At 36.0% G+C, this 24,842-nt stretch overlaps 1 protein-coding gene and 1 pseudogene across 1 annotated transcript in view; one reads left to right on the forward strand and one right to left on the reverse strand.

The window, feature by feature from the left end:
* Window positions 1–24,519, forward strand: part of LOC148948735 (ubiquilin-1-like) — a 41,378-nt gene extending 16,859 nt beyond the window's left edge. Inside the window, exons 4-10 of the mRNA XM_089094644.1 lie at window positions 488–626; window positions 9,701–9,823; window positions 10,465–10,601; window positions 12,811–12,996; window positions 16,499–16,650; window positions 19,301–19,412; window positions 24,219–24,519. Coding sequence (XP_088950770.1) covers window positions 488–626; window positions 9,701–9,823; window positions 10,465–10,601; window positions 12,811–12,996; window positions 16,499–16,650; window positions 19,301–19,412; window positions 24,219–24,410 — 1,041 coding nt within the window. The 3' untranslated portion in view covers window positions 24,411–24,519. The remainder of the gene's footprint in view (window positions 1–487; window positions 627–9,700; window positions 9,824–10,464; window positions 10,602–12,810; window positions 12,997–16,498; window positions 16,651–19,300; window positions 19,413–24,218) is intronic.
* LOC148948736 (signal recognition particle receptor subunit alpha homolog) lies at window positions 7,413–9,513 on the reverse strand (annotated as a pseudogene).
* Window positions 24,520–24,842: the final 323 nt, after the last annotated feature.

The following is a 24,842-nucleotide window of genomic DNA, read 5'->3' on the forward strand; positions in this document are numbered from 1 at the left end:
ATCTAGAATCATTATCTTGTCGATTAAATCAAAGTTTTCTTGTCGTTTTTACTACGATATTCTGTGGAGTATAATATCAAGTGTTTTATAATTTGTTTTAGCACCTTTTTATTTTGCAATGCCCTATAGGCGTTTTCTAGAGACAAGTTCTCAGTTACAAATTCTTCCTTTTGTCACTTTTTTCTATTCTAAACAATCTATTTATAACCCACACGGGCAAAAAGAGTATAAGACTACAGCAAATAAGAAAAAAAAACGGTGTAAAGAAATTGTATTGTTCTATCTATCTATGAATCTTTTTTATCTAAAAGTTTCCTGCTATGAACTGAATCTTTGATCTTACGAAATGTAACTTACCTTGTAAAGAAACAAAAATCTACTTAGAATGAATATCTTCATTAAAAATGGCTACGCTCTAAACCTTCTTGATCAAGTATTTCACCACTGCTTATTTTTAAGTTATAGTTGAAAATAAATTCTTTTTCAGAGAAATCCTGAATTGAACCATGTTTTCAATAATCCAGCGCTTTTGCGACAGACAATGGAGCTAGCATCAAACCCAGCAATGCTTCAAGAGATGATGCGCCATCAAGATCGTGCTATGTCTAATTTAGAATCTATTCCTGGTAATCGTTTTCTTTATAAGCTATTATTATTTAGTCGTAGTATTTCATTTAAAAAAAAGTGCAATCTTTTATAAAAAGTGCAACCTAACAATGTTTTCATTATAAAAAAGTGCAACCTAACAATGTAAGAATAATTTTTTTGCAGTTAAAGATAAAAAAAAAAAAAAAAAATTGTAAGGGAAAGTGGCACCGGACCCAAATTTCGTGGTTTGCCCTTATGTTTAATAATAATGTTTATAAATAAGTTTCAAAAATACATTAATTTTTATTTTGTTAAAAATAAATAGATGTTTTTTTTAAAAGGGAAGTGGTACCAGACATGGCTTTTAGGAACCCCGTTGTGTTGGCATCGCCTCCATCTTTCTGTAAATAGTTGCAAAAAGAATAATAATAATTGTCCGAATAAATGAGATCACTACAGCGAATGATTTTAAACTGCGCCCTCCGCTCTCGTCTGCTGTCAATATAGTATGTGAATTGCTACGTAGTATCAAAAATACAAGAAAACAGAAAACGGGACATCTTTTGTCCCGTGGCTCCACCTTAGGTCTATTCATACTTGAAAACTGGGATGTTCTCCGATTTTGCTTTTGGTCGCTCAAAATTTTTAAGATATTTTAGGTTGCACAAGGTTTAAGTCCCCTGTGCAACTATGGTATGTCGTTTTTCTGTAGTTTGGTGTTCTGAATGTTATGGCGTAAGACTACAATTTTACTATCATTCAGTAGCTGAGACTAAGCTTTGCGCATCCACAAAGGCTGTATGGAGTTGGGGGGGGGGAGAGTAGAAGGTGGGTAGGGGGGAGGGTGTACCGGGTTTGAACCCCTTCATGAAATTTTGTCCAACCCGTTAAAACGTAACAAAAATGCATGTAATCATAATATTTTTTTTTAACTCCTTCCAAAAAATACCCCTCCACCTCCGAACGAAAACCCTGGATACGCCCTTCCAGTCTACCGAATTATATTTTTGAATTTGCTTTGTATTTAATTTTAGATTGAAAAAATACGTCAGAAACGTGGGAAAACCACCCTATTTTTAAGCAAGCTTAGATCATTCTCATTGAAAAATCTCTAAATAATATCATAATTCTGGCTCAGTGGATCTGAAACTAATGTATCAAACAATTTAATTAACTTGTACTTTTATTGCAAGTTGTAGCTGTAGGCCTGTTTTAAAATGGCGTGTTTCACAATACAAAAACTTAGTTAGCTTCCCACCTTATCGCTCTACCGGAATCATAAGGAAGAAGATCATGCAAGTACAAATGCTAATATAAAAAAAGAGCTACATTTGGTGCCGAGGGTTACCGAAAAGTGGCACGTTACCTATTTCAAGTCGGATAAAGCTCTCGACAGCATTGTGTTTGATGTGTAATAGATTACATACAATTTGTGTTTATGATCGTTGAATGTTTTCTTCTATGCCACCACAAAGTGTTCCAAAGGTTGTTTCGAGAAATAGGAAGCAGGCTAACACTTGACGTTTAGGTTAGCATCTCGAGTACTATTGATTGTAACCGTTCTTGTTAGATACCTAGGGGCTGTTAAGCTACTCATGAATTGTAATGCTTTTTCTATTGTGTCTGGTATCTATTCAGTTACTAGATCTGTGAATGACTTAGTTTCACGCGAAAAACATGTCACTCATAAATGACTTAGTTTCACGCGCAACACACGTGACTCATAAATGACTTAGTTTCACGCGCAACACACGGCACTCATAAATGACTTAGTTTCACGCGCAACACACGTCACTCATAAATGACTTAGTTTCGCGCGCAACACACGCCACTCATAAATGACTTAGTTTCACGCGCAACACACGCCACTAAGAAATGACTTAGTTTCACGCGCAACACACGGCACTCATAAATGACTTAGTTTCACTCGCAACATACGGCACTCATAAATGACTTAGTTTCACGCGCAACATACGTCACTCATAAATGACTTAGTTTCACGCGCAACACACGTCACTCATAAATGACTTAGTTTCACAGGCAACATACGGCACTCATAAATGACTTAGTTTCAGGCGCAACACACCGCACTCATAAATGACTTAGTTTCACGCGCAACATACGGCACTCATAAATGACTTAGTTTCATGCGCAACACACGGCACTCATAAATGACTTAGTTTCACGCGCAACACACGGCACTCATAAATGACTTAGTTTCACGCGCAACATACGGTACTCATAAATGACTTAGTTTCACGCGCAACATACGTCACTCATAAATGACTTAGTTTCACGCGCAACACACGTCACTCATAAATGACTTAGTTTCACACGCAACATACGGCACTCATAAATGACTTAGTTTCAGGCGCAACACACAGCACTCATAAATGACTTAGTTTCACGCGCAACATACGGCACTCATAAATGACTTAGTTTCAAGCGCAACACACGGCACTCATAAATGACTTAGTTTCACGCGCAACACACGGCACTCATAAATGACTTAGTTTCACGCGCAACATACGGCACTCATAAATGACTTAGTTTCACGCGCAACACACGGCACTCATAAATGACTTAGTTTCACGCGCAACACACGGCACTCATAAATGACTTATTACCAAAAGCGTTTATCAAGTCAGGGGCACATTTACATTCTTTAAAATTTTATCAAGCCTGTCATGAAAAGTAGCGATTTTGGCCGCATTATGTAATCAAATTTGTAATTGCACCATTTTTGTAAATATTCAGTTTTAGCGTTAATTGTGAAAATATTACTATTCGTAATCCGCCAAAGTTAGTTTTTTTTTCCAATTGGAGTCATGGAAGTAACTATAATCCAAGTACTGTGAGTGCTGATACCTTTCTTTGTACTGTGTGATGCTGATGCCTTTCTGTCTTCCTGAATTCTTTTGAAAATTCTTTTGAAAAATTTCAGGTCATCTACAGAACTTTGAAGTACGAATTTAAATTTTTGTTGCTTTACGTTCATTGTAGCCACTAGTTTTACTGTTTTTAATAGGGTTATAATCTTTGGAAAAGCTATTCTTTCTTTCAAAATGTTTCCAGGGGAGCCAGAATTTACTTTTGCACTTAATTTGCACATAAATATAAATGTTTCAAATTAAATTTAATGTACAGACGCAACCTGAATGGAAATTAAAGTGGATTAAAAACTGTTCAGTCTTTGGCTATATACCCGGGTGCTCATTTTCCACAAGTAAAGAAAGATGCCGATACCCAACATGCGGAAACTTGAAAAATTTTTCTTAATTTTGTCTTAAGAGTATTTTCTTAATAATAAAAATGCATGAATTGGTGCAAACATATGAAGGAGTTTCTTCAGGCCTGGAGAAGGGACATAGTTTGGAAGAGAGTGCTTTCAAAAGGAGAATTGAAAAGACTATTCTGGGATTCATGGATCTAAGGAAACGTTTTCAACTGGAAGCTTGAGTACTTGAGTACGTGCCTGATAAAGCCCAATTGAGCCATTGCAAGAAAAATGGGTTTTTAGTATTTGTTGTTTTCTTTTATTTCTAGTTAGTGTATTAAAACCTACGGAAAGTTTGACGAAATAATAGACGATATATGAAAATGGGAATGTTGTGCCGAATTTGGTGTGAAACAAAATTATTAAAGTCCAAAAAAAAAAAAAAAAAAAAAAGCTTAGGGTGATTTGACCGTCTCTGAATTTTATAATAGCTTTCTAAAAATATAGTACGTAACGTATAACTTACCTAAAAATGGTCAAATGTACCTGAGTTTAGTATGGTAAGATAGCACAGCCTTCTTTCTTTCAAATTATTTTCTTTCCCATTTTTTTTCAGTGCAAAAGAATCAGTATTTGTTTCCAAAAAATGGAATTTAAAGACAAGTTTTTTCAATAAAAAGTATAGTGATGCTAACTTTAAACGAACTGTAATTACCAACAATTATTAATTATAAAGCGAGGCTTCTGCCCTACTCAAACCCCAAAAGGGGTACATTGAAATTTGACTTTACTGAAAACAATACATATTTTGAACAACGTCTCTTTTTATGCTCCAAATACATTTGCTTTTGCTAATAATTGCCAACATTCTCTGGATATGTATTCATTTGGGATGTCAATTCAGTTTTACTATCTGAGTATTAGATTAATTTTCATCGCTGTTTTTTTCCTTTTAAATCCCTTCTTTTCAAATTTATAGAAAATGGACTTCTAAATAAACTTGTCGAACCAATTGCCAATATTTGAAGCAATTATGTTTATTTTTTAGTAAAACTCAAGCTTTTCTCTAACTTCCGGAAAAAAAAGACTCTTGATGTTTATGTATTTCTGACTTCGAATTAAGTTTCAGTTTCTAGCATTTAATAGTACACTTAGTATTCAGTTCGAACACGACTCTAGTTTTCTTCAGTGTTTCCTCCATTATAAATGCATTTCTTTCAAATGTGTAGAAAATGTCTTGCTTAATACAACTTTCAGAAGACTTGATATGAAATGCTCGAAGCAATAAAATTAATTTTCTGTTTAACAAAAATTGATACTCTAGCCCCTCCCAGGGTTGCCACCCTGACCCGGAAGAATTTACTAAATCGGAGAGTAAAAATTTACTAGATCGAATCTGTTTTTACTAAATGCTCAAAAAAAAATTTTCTGCATGCGGCTACGCCGCACGCGCACCATCAAGCATCGATTTTTACTATAGGAGGATAATCAATAGCATTTTCCCAATCTTTTTTCTTCTTTTTCTTTTTTCCTCTTTTCTTTCGTTTTTATAGTATGATTGAAAATTCCGGAAACCTCCGGAAACCTACAAGTTCAAAAATCCTTTTTTTGGATATATATATATATATATATATATATATATATATATATACCTTTATATATATATATATATATATACTTTTACCTATATATATATATATATATATATATATATATATATATATATATATATATATATATATACATATATATATATATATATATATATATATATATATATATATATATATATATATATATATATATATATATATATATATATATATATATATATATATATATATATATATATATATATATATATATATATATATATATATATATATATATATATATATATATATATATATATATATATATATATATATATATATATATATATATATATATATATATATATATATATATATATATATATATATATATATATATATAATGTTAAATTTCTACTTACTTTTAATTTATCTCAGGAGGCTCCTTTTTCCTCAATAAAAATTTTCAAACTGAGGAGATTCGCCTAATCACCTTGGGTGGTTGGCTTTTGTTTTGATTCCAATGGATTCCCAATCATCACAGATCCAAGTGTCATTATAGCTTCATTTTTAGTTGGTAATATTTGACACACAGAAAGCTGATTTTGTCGACCTTTAGACGCCGGAAGTGAAGTGTATGTTTATGAAAATAGGTGACTGCTTGTCTGTCTCTGAGACAGACAAGCAAAATTATAAATTGTAAAACAAACAAGCAAAAATTATAAATTGTCATATGTTTACGATAATTTTTTTCCTTGAATTCATGGACAATAAAAAAAAAGTTTTGTTTATTATAAATCCTGACTTTTTACTAGTTTTTACTAGATTTCGGGAAATTTACTAGATCCTCTAAATTTACTAATTTTTTTTTACTAGATCTAGTAAAATCCTACTGACGGTGGCAACCCTGGCCACTCCCCCCCTCCTTAATCGTGATAACTATGGCTCGTATTGAGTCTGACATCATTATTCAGTGTAATTTTCGTTTGCTTTGGGTTCAATTTGAATGATCTTATTAAGATCTGTTTCGAGTTTTACTTCTTGCAAGAGTTAGTTTCTCTTCCTTTTTAATTTAATATCACTCTTTTCTTTTTGGCCAAGAACTATGTTCTGTCAGTTTTATCTGATTGAAATATGTCTAATTTATCTTATCTTATTTGTGTGTTTTTTTCCCTTACCGTGGTTGTATCATAATACTAGTAATATTTTTAATGGTACTTGGAGTAATAAATGCAGTCCCGGGCGCTATAATTTCTATCGTCTCCATCATTTTCGCCTCCTCCTCAAGACTTCATTTTACGCTAATTTTTTTTTTAAAACAAAGCTTATTATTGTAATTAATAAGCTTTGTGTTACAAAAATCGTTCTTAAAGAATTAGGACAAAAAGCCAAAACTTTAGCGTAAAGAGCAAGGGCTTGTGGAAGGGGCAACTCCTCTTATATATGTAATAATTTCTGTTCGTTTTATGTTTTGATGTTGCTCCTTACTTTCAGTTGAAAAAGCTTGTTTTTTTTTTAATTTAGTTTCTGATCGTTTTTAAATAATACCGGAAAATCCGGCTCTTTCTCCATGAAAAATTCAGCTACTTGTGTATTATACGCCATTCACTCAAGTTTACGATGTGTAAAACTAGAGAACAAACCGGTTTCTTCGTTAGTTTCTTCATTACTTTAGAAACTCATTTGGACTATATATTTGCACATTAGGGCAGGGGGGGGGGGGTAAAGTTAGCGGGTCTGCATGTAAAATGTGTTAAGTACAATTATTCTACATATTATGAATTAAGAATTCTTTCCTGACTTCAAACTGTCCAAATACTTTACCCGCCCTCCCATATATGCAAATATATATTCCAAATTATATATTTCCCATATATTCTGTTGCTTGTTTTTGTATTGTCTCGCGCTAAGCTGAAAGAAACTAAAGAAGAAACCGGTTTGCTCTCGAGTTTTACACAGCGTAAACTTGAGTGAGTGGCGTATAATATATAATTACCAAAATTCCTTCTCCATACGGAAAATAAAAAAAACAACAACAAAAGTCAAATAAAATTCCCAAATTTGGAAAGCCTTATTTTCCAGGGACGGGAGGGGGGAAGTATTTACCGGTGAGTATTTTCCGCGGAGGGGATTTTCCGGCGTTATTTTCCTAAGAAGCTTGAAGACATAATAATGTAAAACTAGAATAATTCCTGAAAATTTTAAATGAAATAATTTTATTTAACAGTAAACTGCAAGAAAATTTTTGGTGTCTGAGCAATAATGTTAGTTTTTAGTTCAAACCAGAAAATTTTAATTCAAACCAAACCGAGGTTTTTTCCTTTGGGTAAACGCCGGCCGCCTATTACACCTTTAGAGAGCGGGTATCATGGGGGTGCTATCCCCATTCATCCTCGTCGAACTCGTCTCTGCTCATCCACATTCGATGATCCCATGAAATGGGTTGTGTTTTATTTTGCTTTTGAGAATATCTAATGCACATGTCCCCATGTGGTATCTTTTCAGGTACCCATTGCGCAAAAAACCTCACTTCATCTTTGGAAATATGAATCGCATTGGGGTATTTTTCACAGCCAAAGTCTTCTAAGTTAAAAAGGGGAATATTAACGTCACATTCTCAGATTAAGAGCTTATCAGTAAGGACATTCCCTTTAACATATAGCGCTTTTACTCCAAAAAAATTAACAATACCATTAATTTCTTCTTATACACGCTTTAAATCTGTACCATTTTTATTAAATGGTTTTATTTTTCTATCATACGAACGTTTTTCATTCATTAATTTCAAGGTATGAACCCAACGTTTCTTGTCATATTCAAACATCTTGTAGTTGACATTCCAATGGTAAAGGTCTATTTCTTTACGATCTTCACTCAGTAATAAAAACGCACACTCGAAAATTACTCCACAAGATGAACGTTTTAAGCCAATGTATTCTGAATCGATCACCCCGTACATGATGAAATCTCACATGAAAATGAATTACTTTATAATAGAAAATGGAGCAAATTTCTCCACGACAAATTTGTAAAATAAATTATATCTCTAAGTTCCCCCAATAGTTCTGAAAAATATATACAAATAAACCTTTACGAGGTGAAAATTGTTATGCGTTTATTAGTTCTTTTAGTAGTTTATTAGTTTATCAGTTTTATTTCTTTTGAACACGATTGATAACCACTCCTCCAAACGTTTCAAAATCGAGGAGTTATATAAGACATCATAGTGACTTTTGATGACATCATATTTTGTCTATCCATTGACATAATATTTGACATAATATTGACATAATATTTGACATAAATTGACATAATATTTGAGATGATAGCATATAAATGTTTTTCATTCAATAATTTCAAGATGGGAAACCAAAGTTTGTTATCAAACAAGTCAAACAAGTTGCAGTTTACATTCTAACGATAAACGTCTATTTATAACCATCTTCACTTCCAAATAAAAACTCACACTCGAAAATCACTCCGCAAGATGAATATTTAAGTCGATATATTTAGAATTAATCGCCTCGTACATGATGAGATCTCACATGAAACTGAGCCGGTTTCTTTTTTTTAGACATAATATAATTTAATCTTCACAATAAAACAACAGTTCCCTAACCTATAAACACGTAAACACCGAATAATTAGTTTTTATAGTTCACTTCAACCCATTGTTCCAGATATAGTCAGATGAGAGATAATTTCATTGACGCTTCAGCAACAGCTGGAACGTTCAAATTTTTCAAGTCGATATAGGTTTGACCTGTTCCAACGAACACAATTGGCTCTCTGGTAATATACGTCATTGATATGGCAGCACCGGCCTTGCCATTAATAGTATGAAACTTGGTAAGGACAATGCCGTCAATAATATGAGGTTTCTAGGCATGAGAAAAAAGAGGAACTGCGTCATTAAATTTATCCAACTGATCAACAGCTTCGTTGCCAACTAAAGCTTCGCCACCAAACAAAAAAGAGAACGGGCTCATTGACAGTGATTAGCTTAGCCAGTGCCTTCATAAGAGGATAGTTATCCTGCATACGACCGGCAGTATCAACAAGGACAGCGTCACGTCTTGTATCTCGTGCATAATTAATAGCTTCAGCAGCAAGTATATTTTATATTTAAAGCTATATATTTTCAATTATATTTTATAGAATATTCTTCAAACTTTCTAGATTTTGTTGTATCAATTGAATTAAGTATTTAATTGTATTTAATGTATTTAAATACATTTTGTAATTAAATACATGGTAAATTAAAATTGAAATAATTTTTTGCAATTTTTTTTTCTTTTTTTAGGGGGTTTCAATGCGTTATCTCGGATGTACCGTGATATCCAAGAGCCAATGATGGACGCAGCTCAAAGTCAACTTGGTGGCAATCCCTTTGCAAGTCTTGTTGACAGAACTGCCGCCTCCACTGGTAGGTCTTCCCTAAGTCTATAGAAATTCCTTTTTTTCTGTCTCAATGGTAACCCAACTTTTTTGCTGTCGTTGCTGTTTTTTTTTTTTTTTTTAATTCAATTAGCGATATTTATTCGGAAATTTAATTATCGCTCCTAAGCATATAGAGTCTGAATATAGAATATGATACCTAGGCATCAAAATCGTTAAATGTAGTTTGTATATATTTGCTTCATATAATTCAAAATGTATGCAGTGTCTATTTATGTATATTGATATAGCAAAGATATAAGACGAAATATCAAGTGTGACTGGCTCTAATGGTAAAACATTAGGGTCTGGAGGTTATGAGATCAAACACGGCATTAAGCTATCTTTTTAGAATGTTTTTGTTTCGGGATAAAGTTGTATTTGTAAAGAAAACATCAATATTAGACAATTTATGCGTGCAGACGGGTAAAGAATTCAATTAAAGCAGAGGGGAGATATTTGTGTTGAACAATCTTTCTCAAATCCTCGCCAAAGACTATAGTCTAGGTGTTCTCTTTCTTTGTTATGCCTGTTGTCTATCACAGGGTTTGCTGTATATATTTTATTATATATTATAATACGTATATTATATAATACGTGTATATATTTATATGCATAATTTTTTTCCAGGAACTACTGATAGCACTGGAAATGCACCGGCCAATGCTCCTTTACCAAACCCTTGGTCATCTACACAGCCTGCTCAAGAGACACCTGCTACTGCTACCACTACCACTACTACTGCTGGAACGACCCCAAGTGCAAATGTTTGTAGCCTATTTTATTTACTGATTTTTAGTTATGATAGCTTTTCAAAATATATGTTACGTCGCATTATTAAATTTCATAAGTGGTTCCCAGAATCATCCAAAAATTATTTGTGCGTGATGACTTTTCTATCTAAAACAAATTGTTCATAATTTTTACCAAACGGATGTCTTTTGCAATGAAGTATGATTTTTCAAATTATATGACGAGAGTAAAATACCACTCAAGTGCGCATGATATTTTACATCCTAAAGCATCATTAAGCTTCAGTTCAAATGGAAAAGTTATCGATCACTTTTGATATATTGATTGACTTGTTTCATAATTCCAACTCAAGGTTCTCTGATTGTTTTGACGGTTCGAAAAGTAAATTTAAAAAAACAAAAAAAGAAGAAGAAAAGGATCGAGAGTTTCTTGTTGTTTTGACGTTTTTGATTACTCACCTCATGTATAACCCTAGCATATCCCCCCCCCTCTAAAAAAAATACTACTAGCATGCCTAGAGGAATATAGTCGAGGAAAGTGATGACTTCAGGTCTTGTCAAGTGATTTCACTCTTTTGACACAATGTTGTTCGTCACAGGGCCGATTACAGTTGTTGTTGTCTTCTATCAGTGATGGCGGGATGTCTCAGGTGAAGCTACTTTTCAAGGAATACATTCAAGTAAGGTTGGTTTCGGTTTACAATTGGGAATGATCCTCTTTATCATTTCCCAAGTTTTCTGCTTCGTATCCTTTTTTTTGAGCATTTTTTTCATAGAAGTCTGTCGCCAAATATCAAAGTTGGAGCTTTATGACCTCTGATCGGAGTAGAAAGATTTAACCCGTATCAAGTACCTTTGCTTAATACAAGAATTCTTCTGGGTTCGGGAGTCACAGTAACTTGGGCCCACCATGCACTCATGGAAGATAATTTTGATCAATGTCTCCAAGGCTTTTGCTCACTGTCCTTTTGGGGACGTACTTCTCGTTCCTCCAAGGGGTAGAATATATAGACGCTTCTTTCACTATTGCTGATAGAATTTACGGATCCAGATTTTTTTTTAGCGACAGGCTTTCGTGGCCTTCATGTACTTATCGGTACTAAGTGCTACTTTTCCCCTCAACGTCACTTCGAGTTTGAAGCTGCGGCTTGATACTGGACTTAGTTGAAGAAAAACACAAATGCGAAAAATATAGCTAAAAAGCCATTTTTACAGCTTTTTATTTAACTTCTTTCATGATTGTATTGTGAAACTGCTGGTCATGATTATATTCACTTCTTTAGTATTCGGTCAACTTTTCAAAAAATAAAAACACTTCCATTGTAATTTCATATTTCAATAGAAATTTGAGATCTAATAGTGTCTAATCTTATGGTATTAAGCACCAATGAAAAAGTTTATTTGAAAAGATTTCACGCTGGCAAAATCTCGGTCGTATTTAGCGCAATTTTCTCGAATACTGTGAAATTTAACGTAGAAATGCTTTTTTCAAACTTACCGTTGTGCTGCTTAGCGAGGCACCTTGACTGCGATTGCACCACTTCCGGTGGCCTAAAATACCTTACTATCATAAAAACAGTTGTAAACATAGTCGGGTTAAAAGTATGCATGCAAAAAGGAGTAATATCACATATATTTTGTGACATGATGTTTAATTTGTGAATCAAAATAATGGCGCATTGGCTCATAAAGGACTGTGCTGTCTGTGTCAGTGTTGCATTTTGTTTGCCTGAAAAGTCGGTGTGTGCTCTCATCAGCCGAGAAAAGGGTGTGCCAATTTTAACGAAGTGTATTATTAAAAATAGTGATTATCCCGGTTTTCTTTGCTTGAATTGATGATGAAAAGATAATGTGCTGTAAGAATTTCTCTGTCGAATCCATTATTTTTATTTGCTGCTCTATCTGCTGTTTTTTTTGTCTAAATAGGATATATTTTGACTCAAATCAGTTGCGTCAATGGTTTCAAGAAATGTGTTGCCTGTTGGGTGAAGTTTTCTGCATGTTGTGAAAGTGTGTGCTTTGCATAGAAAAATATTTGTATGTTCCAAAAGTAAGGCCAAAAAGGTTCTTTCTTTATTACTGGACTCGTTTCAAGTCTATTATTGTTTATTTTTTGGATCAGATTAGGTAATATAATTAGTTTCTAAATTGTCCTTGGCGGAAGGATTTTTATTGTTTATCTGCTTTTATTTTACTTCTTTTCTTTCAATGTTCTTTTTAATAGTCAATGCTGTCCAGTCCCGGTATCCAATCGTTGATGAGGCAAATGATGGAAAATCCACAGCTGATGGAAAACATGCTTTCTGCTCCCTATACCCAGTCGATGTTTCAATCTCTTTCTGGGAATCCTGATCTGGCTGCACAGGTTATCAGAAGCAATCCCCTGTTTGCTGGCAACCCTGAACTGGAGGTACTTTTGTCTTTCATTAAATGTATGCGGTCTAGTGTATATTGTTATAAAGGTTGGATTATTTCTTACTTTTGGCTTTTACGTTGGTCTTGACATTTTCCTTCTTTGTCTCACATTTATGTTTTAACTAACAGTCGAGTCTGTCGAATGAGAGGCATAAGAAAAACGAGAATTGTAGCCGATAGTATGTCTTCTTTTTTAATTTTCACCACTATACATTCTTTTATTATTTATTTTTTTAGAATTTCAGATATTTTAAAGACTTTTTCACGTTTTGGACTACTTTTTTTTAGATTATCCTGTAGAGTTTAGTTATTAACCGTCAAGCACATAAAGCGATAATTTGCACCTATATAGAATATACATAATATATAATATAGTCTAGAATATATCTATATCTAGAACAATATATCTAGAGAGTATAGAATATATCTATATAGCATATAGTCTTGTTGAATACAGGTGAAACATTCGCTTGATGTGTCATTCTATATAGAATGTTCACATATATATAGAATGTCCCTATCTGGTTCTACTGCCGCTAGTTTTTTTGGTTTCTTGTATTTTTTTGTATTATTATTATTATTTTTTTTTTTTTTTTTTGGGGGGGGGGAATCTAGTTGAAGCTTGTGAAAAGCTAGGGAAGCTTGTGACGAATTTTGTCTGGATTTGTAGAGAAAAAAAAATTCAAGCGAGGAGTTTTTTTTTGTGTACTTTTTACCCCCCCCCCCATCCCTTTCAAAATACTTTATATTTAAGACGGATAGATAGCAATAAGAAAGTTATAAAATTTACATTAAATGTATAAGCTGGTTACTTTTTTCATATCGGATCATTTATAGGTATAATTTTCAGCAAATGCTGAAAATTAGAAGAATCGAATGAATGTTTCGCCTATATACAACAAGCCGTCCTCAGGGTTGAAAAAGGGAAAGAATTTGAACCATAACAATCTAAAAAAAGATAGAATATAAAATCAAAAGAGCAGCATTTTAGGGTTATATATATGTATATGTTACCGTGAATGTCCGCAAATCGATGAATGTCGACATTCACCGGTGAATGTCGACATTAACCAGATTTCGGACATTCACAGTAACATATACACTATGCATATATATTATACATCTTGTTGTATACAGGTGAAACATTCCCTTGATGTGTCTTCTTCTTTTTCTTCCTACTGACCATAGATCTGCTTTTTCCGAGATTCACTTCTTTTGGTTTTGTCAAAGCCAACTACTCTACCTAACATGCCACGCTTATTCCATGCTAATCAAGCCCATCCTTTTGGAGATTGGATTTTGGTTGAAAATAATTCTTGAAAACAAAAAATGCTAATAAGTTATCAATTAGAGCGAAATTTCAGCTTTAATCCTGAATTTCAGCTTTAATCCCGATGTTGCAGTTTAATCATAGGAATTATCCTTTTTTCGAACTTTCCCAACTTTTTGATGAAGTCGCCAGACGCTAGACTCGTGATTCCCAACATGGGGCGCAGGCTTCACCGGTGGATCATGGTAATATTTTGGTGGTTCATGAGCAGGACGTGCATCCTTTGGCAGACTATACTTTAGAATAGACCCTTAATTTTGAAACGAAAAACATTTTTCATGTGAATGACGTCACATCCGTTACATTTAAAGAGAAAAAAATATACGGTAGTTTTGCAATAACATCGTGCATTGTTTAAAAAGTGTTTAATTCAGACAATATTTTTCATTAGCATAAAAAATGCCTTGAGGACGACCCCCAAAAAACTAGGTTAATGGCATTTTACGCTTCCTTCAGGCGGATACACGTAAAATTTTGAATAACCAAATTGAAATATCAAGAGGAGGGGGCATCAGAATTTTAGAAATGCCTAGGTGGGGTATTGCCCGAAATTGATTGGGAACCAGCGCGCTAGACTGTCAGTCTAAACTCTCTTCTCTTGTTGCCGAAAATCCAACTTATGTAAGTTCCCATTCTATTTACGAAGAACTAAGAAAAGTAGCAAAGACGCTGCATTACTTTTTTTTATAATGTAAACGTAAAATAATATATAGAACGTAATGGAAGGAGCTTAGTTGACTTAATAAAACCCCGTAAGGGTTTAGTTCACTTAATATCAAGTTTTAGAAATAGATTATAAAAAAAGTTATGGTATTTTTCAACTGCTCTTTTCTTTTCCCATTTTGTGATTTTCTTATGACCGAATAAAACTCTTGTAAACATCCTCGACGCGAAAATTTCAAACGATTCAGAAATTAGATTTAGTTGATTTAGTTTCCCAACTCGAACTTTTATCTTAAATTACCCAAGTTTTGTAAAACAATTCAGACACGTTTCTGCCAAGACCAAACGCCTTCTGCCTCGGAGCTTTCCGGAGCATAATTGTGCGTAACGTTTGTAAATTTACTTCAAACGTTATGCCACTTATAATACCTTTACGAAATTTCAAATTGAACTTTCCCTTTAATTTTTATTTCAGTGTATGAAAAGCATTAACCATTTGATTTCTATTTTAGTTAAGGTGCAATAACAGTGCAACCTTGAAAGTGGGGATAGGGAGGGCGAGGGGAGCGGAGTGGGGATAATTGTCACCCATAATTGGGAAAAATTAGACTTGTTTAAGAATCCAAACACAATTTTGCATAACAGAATTATTTGTTCGCAGTTTTATTAGCGTATTGATTTCAAAATGCCTATTGAATGAAGAACCCTTGAAAACAGGCTTTGTTTCAGCTCAAAGTGAGGGTGGTTAATAAAGGTCGCAGCTTCCCTCAATTTTTGAAAACAAAGATATTCGCATAAAAAAGAAAGACAATCTGTGTAAACGGTTTATTTTTAAAACACCTTCAAATGGAAAAATAAAGTCATACTTATTTTAGCTAAGCTTATTTCCATGAGTGCATTTCAATAGGCCAAAGGTTGAAATTGCACTTAAGGGTTGGACAAAGCTGAAGGAAGTGGTAGCCTCCGTCATATGTAGGTTTATGTTTTCTTGATTTAAGTTTCTATACTACACTGTAAAAATGCTGTTAAAATTTAGTTAGGTAGCCTGAATACTATATCCTGATCTCAAAATATTAGTAGCCTACGATTTATTCTCTTTTCCAATGACTAGATTTCTTTCTACGGTGACACTTATGAGTCATGTCAAAGAGACACGGGAGGGAAAAGTAAGCCCCCCAGGGCTGAAAACTTCATGGGAATTGACACGCGGTCTGTCTTTGATGTGGTCTGAATTCTTTTATAAGAGTTTTGCGTTTTGTCTAAACTTTTCTATTCCTAATCTAATTTTTAACTTCTTCTTTACTGTAGGATTAGTTTTATGGTGATTTTTTTTTATTTTTAATGAGACACACATGGGGCAAATTGCGGAATTTTTTATATTTTTTATTACTTTTTGTTTAATTTCGCTCTAATTACGGTACGATAAGATTAATAGCATAGATAGTTGGGACAAATTTCTCCCATCAAATTTGATTAACATTGAATTTTCTGTTTGATTTTGCAGCGTCAGGTTACTAGCATGTTGCCTCAGTTTTTGCAGCAGATGCAAAATCCTGAGATGCAAAGGATAATGACGAATCCTCAGGCCTTATCAGCCATTATGCAGATTCAAGAAGGCATGGAAAGACTAAGGACTGTATCTCCAAATTTAGTTGGGTGAGATCTTCTTTATCCGGATTTCATTTCTTTGTGTTTTAATAATATGCACTAAAGCTGAGGGGACTTGGTTTTAGCCCCCCCCCACGTGTCAGGTTCTTAAAACAATTTTACCGTTTTCGAAGTTCGAATTCTTTTTTGAGAGCTTATTGAAAAACAAAATAAACTGGCTAATATTTGTTTTAACGAAAGTTTCAAAATCTAACATACGAAAGATGAACGATTACTTATTCATAAGAAACTACACCTAAGCACCATCACCGCTTTAAAATGTGCCTGGTTTTCTTTGGTACCTCGGGCTACTGAGCCTCACAAATAGGTCGCTTACTCTGCTTGAGTGGGGCTCATACCTTTAGTCCTCACAATGGACGCTCGCTTCGCTTGAGAGAGACTTGGAGGTTCGGCCATTGCTTCGCGTGGAAAGCAGATTGGGCCCCTTTTTAATGTTAATGTCAATATTGTCTATTGACTTAAATTTTAGTGTCTGAAAACTAATCCCTGGTGGTGAACTGAAATGCATAGAGGGAAAGGGCTAAAGTTACCTCGGCATCCCAACGAGAGTTTTCTGGTATGTTTTATGTTTTTCTGGGATGTGAAAAACCCTATTAATTTCTGTCTTGATGATTTCAAATTTATTTCTAAAAAGGTTTGCAAATCAGTCTCAACGCATAATAATTTGGGAAAGTGTTTAAGAAAAGTGCTCATCATGTACTGAGAGCTGCAGACCTTGACCCGAATAACTTGGCTCCATCCAAAATATTTTTCCCTAAAAAAAATTACTCGTCCAAAAAGTGTGAAACCCTTTTATTAACTCACTTGAGACATCTCCTATTTTATAGATGGATAAATAGGTGAATATTAATTAAATCCGCCAACGAAAAATTATGTAGATAAACCAATACCTAATATCGTACCAGATTTAAGCACTGCATATACCATCACTACTAGAACTACAAAGAAAAAAAAAGAGGACAACATCAGAAATTTAAATAAGGGTCTACATACTGAGTACTTCTTAACAAAATCAGAGCTAAAACAAATATTTTCTGCAATCACTTTACGAGTTAATTTAAGGGAGATCTGATACATGTTTTCTAACTGGATGTAGAAGCCGCTGTTTATTAACGCAGTTTCTAATCACGTTTGGGATTAGATCAAAAAGTTTTGGTCTAGTATGGCGCAAACCCTGATCGTACTGTTGGTCTTAATTCAAAAGAGAAGTCAGAATTATGTGATGTTGGGTAATCATGGGATTATGCATTAGTTGGAAAAAATATTGGAAAATATGCCGAAAGTTGACCCAAAACTCATAACTGGCAAACATTTGGAATAGGAGCCAGGGCTATATCCAGAATTTTATTCGAGAGGGGGGGGGGGTACAGAAAAACGCATCAAAAATGTATTTTTATGCATTTTATTACCTTTTTACGTCGGACAATTACCTTATTGTTTACCTTATTGTCGGACAAACATTTCGGGGGAGGATTCAAACTCCTAAACCCCTTCCCCGAATACGGCCTTGATAGCAGTAAAGTTGTGTTGATAAAGAGAAAAGAAGCTAGATAAGCCATAAAAATGCATAATCGACAATTGACATAGTGCCAATTAACATAACGTCATAACGACAGTGCATAACTGATATAACATGAAAAATTATACTAAGTGCTTTGTTTTGTAATATTTGAGGGGGTTTATGTAGCGAAGGAAAAGTGAATGTCCAAACAAAAACGCATTATTTGCATATGATTTACAAATAGAAAATTCAATTGCCTTAACAATTTCACTTGGGAAAAGTGTCTACGCCAAAGAATCCACTGTCCTGAAAAATTTTTAGAGATGTTGTTCGATATGTTTCCGAAATAAACACGTTTTCATAAAAAATAAACTCCCAAAATGTTTAAAATCATCAACACATATTAGTGCTATGATATTAAAGTAAAGAGAGAATTGACCAGTTCCATTTGATCTTTCCGTGAAAAACCATATATGTATTGACTTTTTCTCATTTAGTAGCAGCAAATTTCTATTGTATCAGTCAGATGCAATTGAAAGTGTGTCGTTAAGATTTCAAAAAAGCTTTAAGATTGCGAATATTTTGTGTGGCCTATTGAGACCCAAAATATCAATTGCATCTGCAAACTTGATCATTTTACCAAGTGGTAATACTGGTGGCACGTAATTTGTAAGCAGGAGAAGTAGATTTGGTTGTAGGACTGATCTATTACGGACCCCCCAACTTATCGAATAACTATCAGAATGAATAGCATAACTACTGTCGTGACACCAGATTTCTACAAGATTGATAAGATGCAAAGAAAACAAAATGTATACAATTTAAAAGAAAAATGTATACCATTTTAAAAAAAAATATGTTTTTCAATTTCTTTAAAAGCCAATGATTGGCAAAGACCTGGCCACATCATGAAATATACAGAATGGATGCTGATTACAGTCTGATTACAATGTATGACAAATCTCCAGCCGTACTTGAGACTTGATTATTTTTTCCTATTTCCTTCTTGTGAGTCTGTTTTCAAGACAGTACATTCCTGCTTCTGTTTCTCCTGCAGCAATTCGGGTAGAATAAAAATGTTTTTTTTTATATTTCTGGGGACTTTTATTCGAGAATTTTTTAGTGTTTTATTTTTAGACTTGGCACAGGAACTACCCCACCTCCAGCTCCCGTTTCGCCAGAAGGTACTACTCCAGCCACACCTTCAACAGAATCACAGAATGCTCTGAACAACTTTATGTCGCAAATGGTAAGCATTTAAATTTTATATTCTTAATTTGCCAAATCTTCTTACCAACACAGAGATAAAATGTTATGGCTTTTAGCTTGTGTGTTTTGCCATACCAATTGTTGATCTTTCAACAATGGATCATACCACCGCCATAGAGGAAGATTGTGCGTACCAAACTTTTTCTCACAAAGGCAGACTGTCGCTTTTCAGTAATAGACATGAATATATCGCAGTTTCCCAAAAAATCTATCGCTATAAATCGAAACAATAATATCTTTATATCGTTGCAAATCATTAATCTATAACAAATAATCTATCGTTATCATTTTCACACTTCTGAGATAATTTCCAAATATTGTTTCCTAAGCTGTTCTCAAATGGAGGATTAACGAGGGAATGTAGATATCGAGGATCAAAGCGTGATTAAACATACATTGCTCTGCTAATTCACCCTTTGGGAACTTTCTTTTACTGTTTTACTTTCAGCGGGAACCAGACGATGAACTGTCCTGCTCGGCACCAAAGGATCTTGAGATGACTTCCGATGACCACTTGGACCTGTCGGCTGCAGCTTTTCCGGCGATCTTCAGACAGTCTTTGTCCCATCTTCGACCGTGTCTCCTGAATCCTCCCCATGGTTCCAGGTCCTCCTTGAATTTTTGGCACAGGTTCTTCTTTTGTCCTCCTGGTTTACGTTCCCAGGAGGGGGTTGGTTCGCAGACAAGGACGTCTTGACATATCGTGCCTTCGGGACGGCGCAATGTGTGGCTGAGGAGCTTCAGGCGACGTCTTTTAATAATAAGCGATTGCTCTTCTGATTGGTCACAGCGACTCCTTACTTCACTATTGGAAATCCAGTCCCATCTCTTAATGCGGAGGATGTAACGTCCAAAGTTCTTGCGTCTTCAGCCTTGATCGGCCATGTCTCGCAAATATACAGTAGTACTGCTCGAACAGTTGCAACATAGATTCTGACTTTTGTTTTGGTTGAGATCTCCCGTCTGGTCCATAGTTATTTTTTTCAGACTAGTAAATACTCCCCAGGCTTTTGCTATGCGGCCAGAGATATTCTCTTCAGCTCCGCCATCTGGTGTTATGATAGAGCCAAGATACTTGAATTCCTCGAAGTTTTCTATTGGATCACTGTCGAGGGTAACCTGGCAAGAAGCAGGTTGGTTGAGAGCCAATAATTTAGTCTTTGCGCCACTGATGACCAGTCCGATGCGCTTTGAGACCTCAGAGGTATCGTTGATCATGCCTTTTTAGCTGCCGGTGGTGGTTTCCAGCTCAGCAACGTCGTCTGCGAAGTCCAGATCTGTCAGGGACTGGAGGAAACCAGCTATTTGTCCGAAGACTATTCCGCTGTGGTCTCTTATCGCATTATTCATGATCCACTCTATCCCGTAGTTGAATAATATAGGCGAAAGGGGGTATCCCGGCTTTACCCCAAACTCCTCTGAAAACTTAGGAGTGTCATTGCCGGAAACACGGACGCAAGTCTCAGTGTGCTTATAAGCACTTCGGAGTATCTCAATGAGCTCCTGTGGCGCACCGTCTTCAGCCATAATTCTCCATAGCTCCTCTCTGATGAGAGAATCGAAGGCAGCTACAAAGTCAATAAAGGCGATGAGAAGGGGTCGATGAAACCTGCTGTACTGCGAATCGTTAATATCTGTTATGGACAGCCTCTGCCTGGTCTGGAGCCTGCTTATTCAGAACGGGTTAACTTGTCTCGTGTGTCTTTGAATCAATCCAAAGAAAAGAAGGACGCAGAAGATCTTCATGGCATGGTCGATGAGGGAGATACCTCTATAGTTTCCGCAAATGACCTTATCTCCTTTTTTTGTATAGCAGAACGAGGGCTGATACTTTCTAGTCTTTTGGGAAGGTCTTTGTTGTCCATACCTGGACAAACAGGTATTTAGGGGGCATAACAGGTCTTTGTTAGGGGGCATAGCAGAGTTGGTGAGGACTTGAACATTTCAGAAGGGATCCCATCATATCCTGAAGTTTTATTGTTTTTCATGCACCTCAGCGCTTTTAGTACGTCCGCAATACTTCGCGGATCGAGGTTTATTGCGTAGGGCTCTAGCGGCACTCGAGAAGGCAGGTAAATCGCACGGGGGTTTGACAGGGTTCAGTAGCTCAGAAAAATACTCTCGCCAGCGCTCTGTGCGTCCTTCTTCTGTTCGGATGAGTTCTCCAGACTTATCTTTCAGTGTGTCAACCGCTACAGGAGCTTTTCCTGTCGCTTTTTTCAGGAGTTTGAACATTTTCCTGCTGTTGTGGCTCTTGGACGCTTGTCCCAACTTGTTCGCCAGATCTGACCAGTAGCCAGCACTGTTCTCTGTCCCGTTTCAGTGACTGTTTAACTGCTTTGTGGGCTACTTTTAAGGGTTCTTTTGCACCTCCCACAAGGGGTCGCTTCTTTTCGACTAGTTCCACGGTGTGGTCAGTGATCCAGGCGCGCTGTTTTCGTTTTGGGTGGCCAAGCACCTCCTCAGCTACGTCCTGTGCGCAATTTGTATCTGCGTCCATTCTTCGTCGACGTGTGAAAGACGGTTCAAGGCTTCGAACCGGTTGCGGTCGAAGTAGGCTTTGATTTCCGGGCATCTTAGTTTCGACACATGAAGCGCTTCCCTGCCTTCTGTTGCTTCTGCCTACTAAGGCGTAACGGACTTTGCAAGTGAGGAGATAGTGATCAGATCCATTTCAAGATCTTGTCTCTGCTCCTCTGTATACCCGGGCATCTTTACAGGAGGTCCTCCATCTTCTGGTGACTAAGATGTGGTCGATCTGAGTTGTTGTTACGCCGTCGTTCGAACGTCATGTAACGAGCTGGAGTCTCTTGTGCTCAAAGAGAGTGTTTGTGACGCATAGGTTGTTGTATCTGGCTAGCTGTAAGAGCCTTTCTTCTTTGATGCATCTTTCACCAACGGTGTGACGGCCAGTGACTACTGCTGTGTCGGGGTCTACTTTGCCAAGTCGGGCGTTCCAGTCTCCAGCGACAAAGACCATGTCACGCCTTGGTGTCTTGTCGATGATTCTTTGTAGGTCATAATAAAAGGCATCTTTGACCGCGTCACTGCTGTCCCTTATCGGAGCGTACACTGCGATTATGGTTATGTGGCTAATGTGGCCTCTCAGTCTGATCATGGCGATCCTTGGTGACACTGGCTCCCAAGAGTTGACGCTTGATGCAGTAGGACCGTCTAGCGGGAACCCAAGTCCTTGTTGGCCGGAACCATCATTGAGACCCGAGTTGTAGAACTGGAATGAGTCAGACTCGGAAATGGTCAACTTTTTGGACACGACATCATTCAGTCTCGTTTTGACAGACAACAAACGTTGATTTTATGCTTCTGCAGCTCCCTCGCAAGGAGCAGGTGCTTGGATTCCAGCTTGCAGCTGCGACCATTCCATGCGCCAATATTCAGATGTTTTCTTGATCGGGCGGCTTGCATACTTGTCGGGTCAGGCACCACCCAGACCTGGTCCGCGTTGACTACCTCGAACGCCGTAGTGGTAGTATCTCTCTGCATTTGATCTTCAATATCCATTAGTGTTTCATGGGAATTGACTTGACCAAGGGCTCCCCAGAGCCTTGGCGCCCCGTTCCGTTAGCCATTCTATTTCTTGGGCTAGGCTACCAATAGGATGTTTCACCACTCCACCGCTGTGAGGTGCAACTTAGGTCTCTCCTCCCTGCTCGCTAGGGACGGGGGTGTGAATCCTCGCTCCGACGCCCCAACCATAGCTTGGACGCACTCGTGCTTATCAGGCCCTGATTCCCACCTAGGAGGTTGGGAGGTCGGAGGCACTCCAACTGGGGTTGGAGTGCCCTTTGGGAACGGTTTAACAAAGCGTTTTTGGCAGTTATTTCAGATATTTAAAAATGGTAGATACGCCCCTCAGTTGTGGACCGCGATAGCTCAATACGAAATTACAAAATCATGCTTTGTTAAAAGATAGAAAGCACAACTTTGGAAATTTTTCTAGATATCGTGTTATGGGTTTCCAGATATCATGTTAGCTAACTCCCACTCGATTGAATTCTTCCGTTATCAGAAGCAAAAATTCAACTTTTCCGAGTGGAATGTAACAAGTTATGGAAATTAAAGTTTTTTGTTAGTTCGGATGCTTTAAAAATCTCTTCATGCCAATAGAGTTTCGTGTTATAGATAGTTAAAAAAAAACTTTCGGAGAGATTTTAGTATATCTTTGATGGATCTTTGCTCATTGGCAGTTATTTCAGATATTTAAAAATGGTAGATACGAAGTGGTTTTACTCATTTTTGGCTATGTTTCTACGTTTGAACAAAATGAATATCTTGACAAACCAAGAAACCAAAGTACTCGCAAATAACAACAGTATCCGACTTAAATTAAATTTGAATCGGATTTGTCTGTAAGTTTCTTTGCTCACAAAAGTAGAAAAAGAATAGTTCAAGTTCAATTTCTTTCTTACTTGTATTAAAAAAATAATAATAAATTAATTCTTCCAGGGGGCTTACAACCCGTCAAGGTATGTGTTTTTTTAGTAACAAAGAAAACTGTGCCGCCAGCCAATGCTAGAAACTCAACTAGCATAATTGAAACTAGGGTATATGTTACGAGGATATAGTCAAATTTCTATTTTTGTACGAAAAGGAATTAATGTGAAAATCGGGTTTCTACATAGAGAATTGTCCAGACCAGCCTCCCCCTTCCCTATGCTTTTATTATTCTCTAAGGGACCTTTCAATGAATCGCACAGCATACTTTTCTACAGTTAAATGAGAACATAACGCAATAATTGAATGTAAATGACGAATCTATTTTTAGATATCATCTATGGCGAATAGAACTGGAGATAATGCCTCTCAACCTCCCGAAGAAAGGTATCGTAACGAACTTGATCAGCTTGCGTCAATGGGGTTTCTAAATCGAGAAGCGAACCTCCAGGCCTTGATTATGTGCTATGGAGATGTCAATGCTGCAGTAGAAAGACTATTACAAAATAGGCCAATGTCGTAATGTGGTTTACTCTTCTATGTTACTTTACATTGTCAATGTTTTCTATTCTGTAAAATGTTGGTCCCTGGTCTTATGTTTGCCTTAGTTAAATAAATTTGTCCTAATTCAATTTACGGCTTTTTAATTAGTAAGTTCTAAATCAGTAATGATTAATCAACGCCCTACTTCTTAGAGGCTGTAACGCAACTCATTTTGAATGACACGTGATTGTGGGCTGTTTAGACTGTGATTAACCGAATTATGAATCCTTAACTGGCATAAATAAAAAAGATACACATTGAATACGAATTTGAACAAACAGAAGAGTACTCCAATGTACTCCCTTGTACGGTTCTGAAAGGTGAGAACTCGAAAAGACGGAAGAGGATATGCTGGAAGTTGTCCCGATAAATTGCCTACGGATTGTTTTGGGTACCCGACTGACTAACCGTA

Source organism: Artemia sp. Qi Xiang Cuo, chromosome 9 (genome assembly GCF_049724085.1).
Source record: "Artemia sp. Qi Xiang Cuo chromosome 9, ASM4972408v1, whole genome shotgun sequence".
NCBI lineage: Eukaryota > Metazoa > Arthropoda > Branchiopoda > Anostraca > Artemiidae > Artemia > Artemia sp. Qi Xiang Cuo.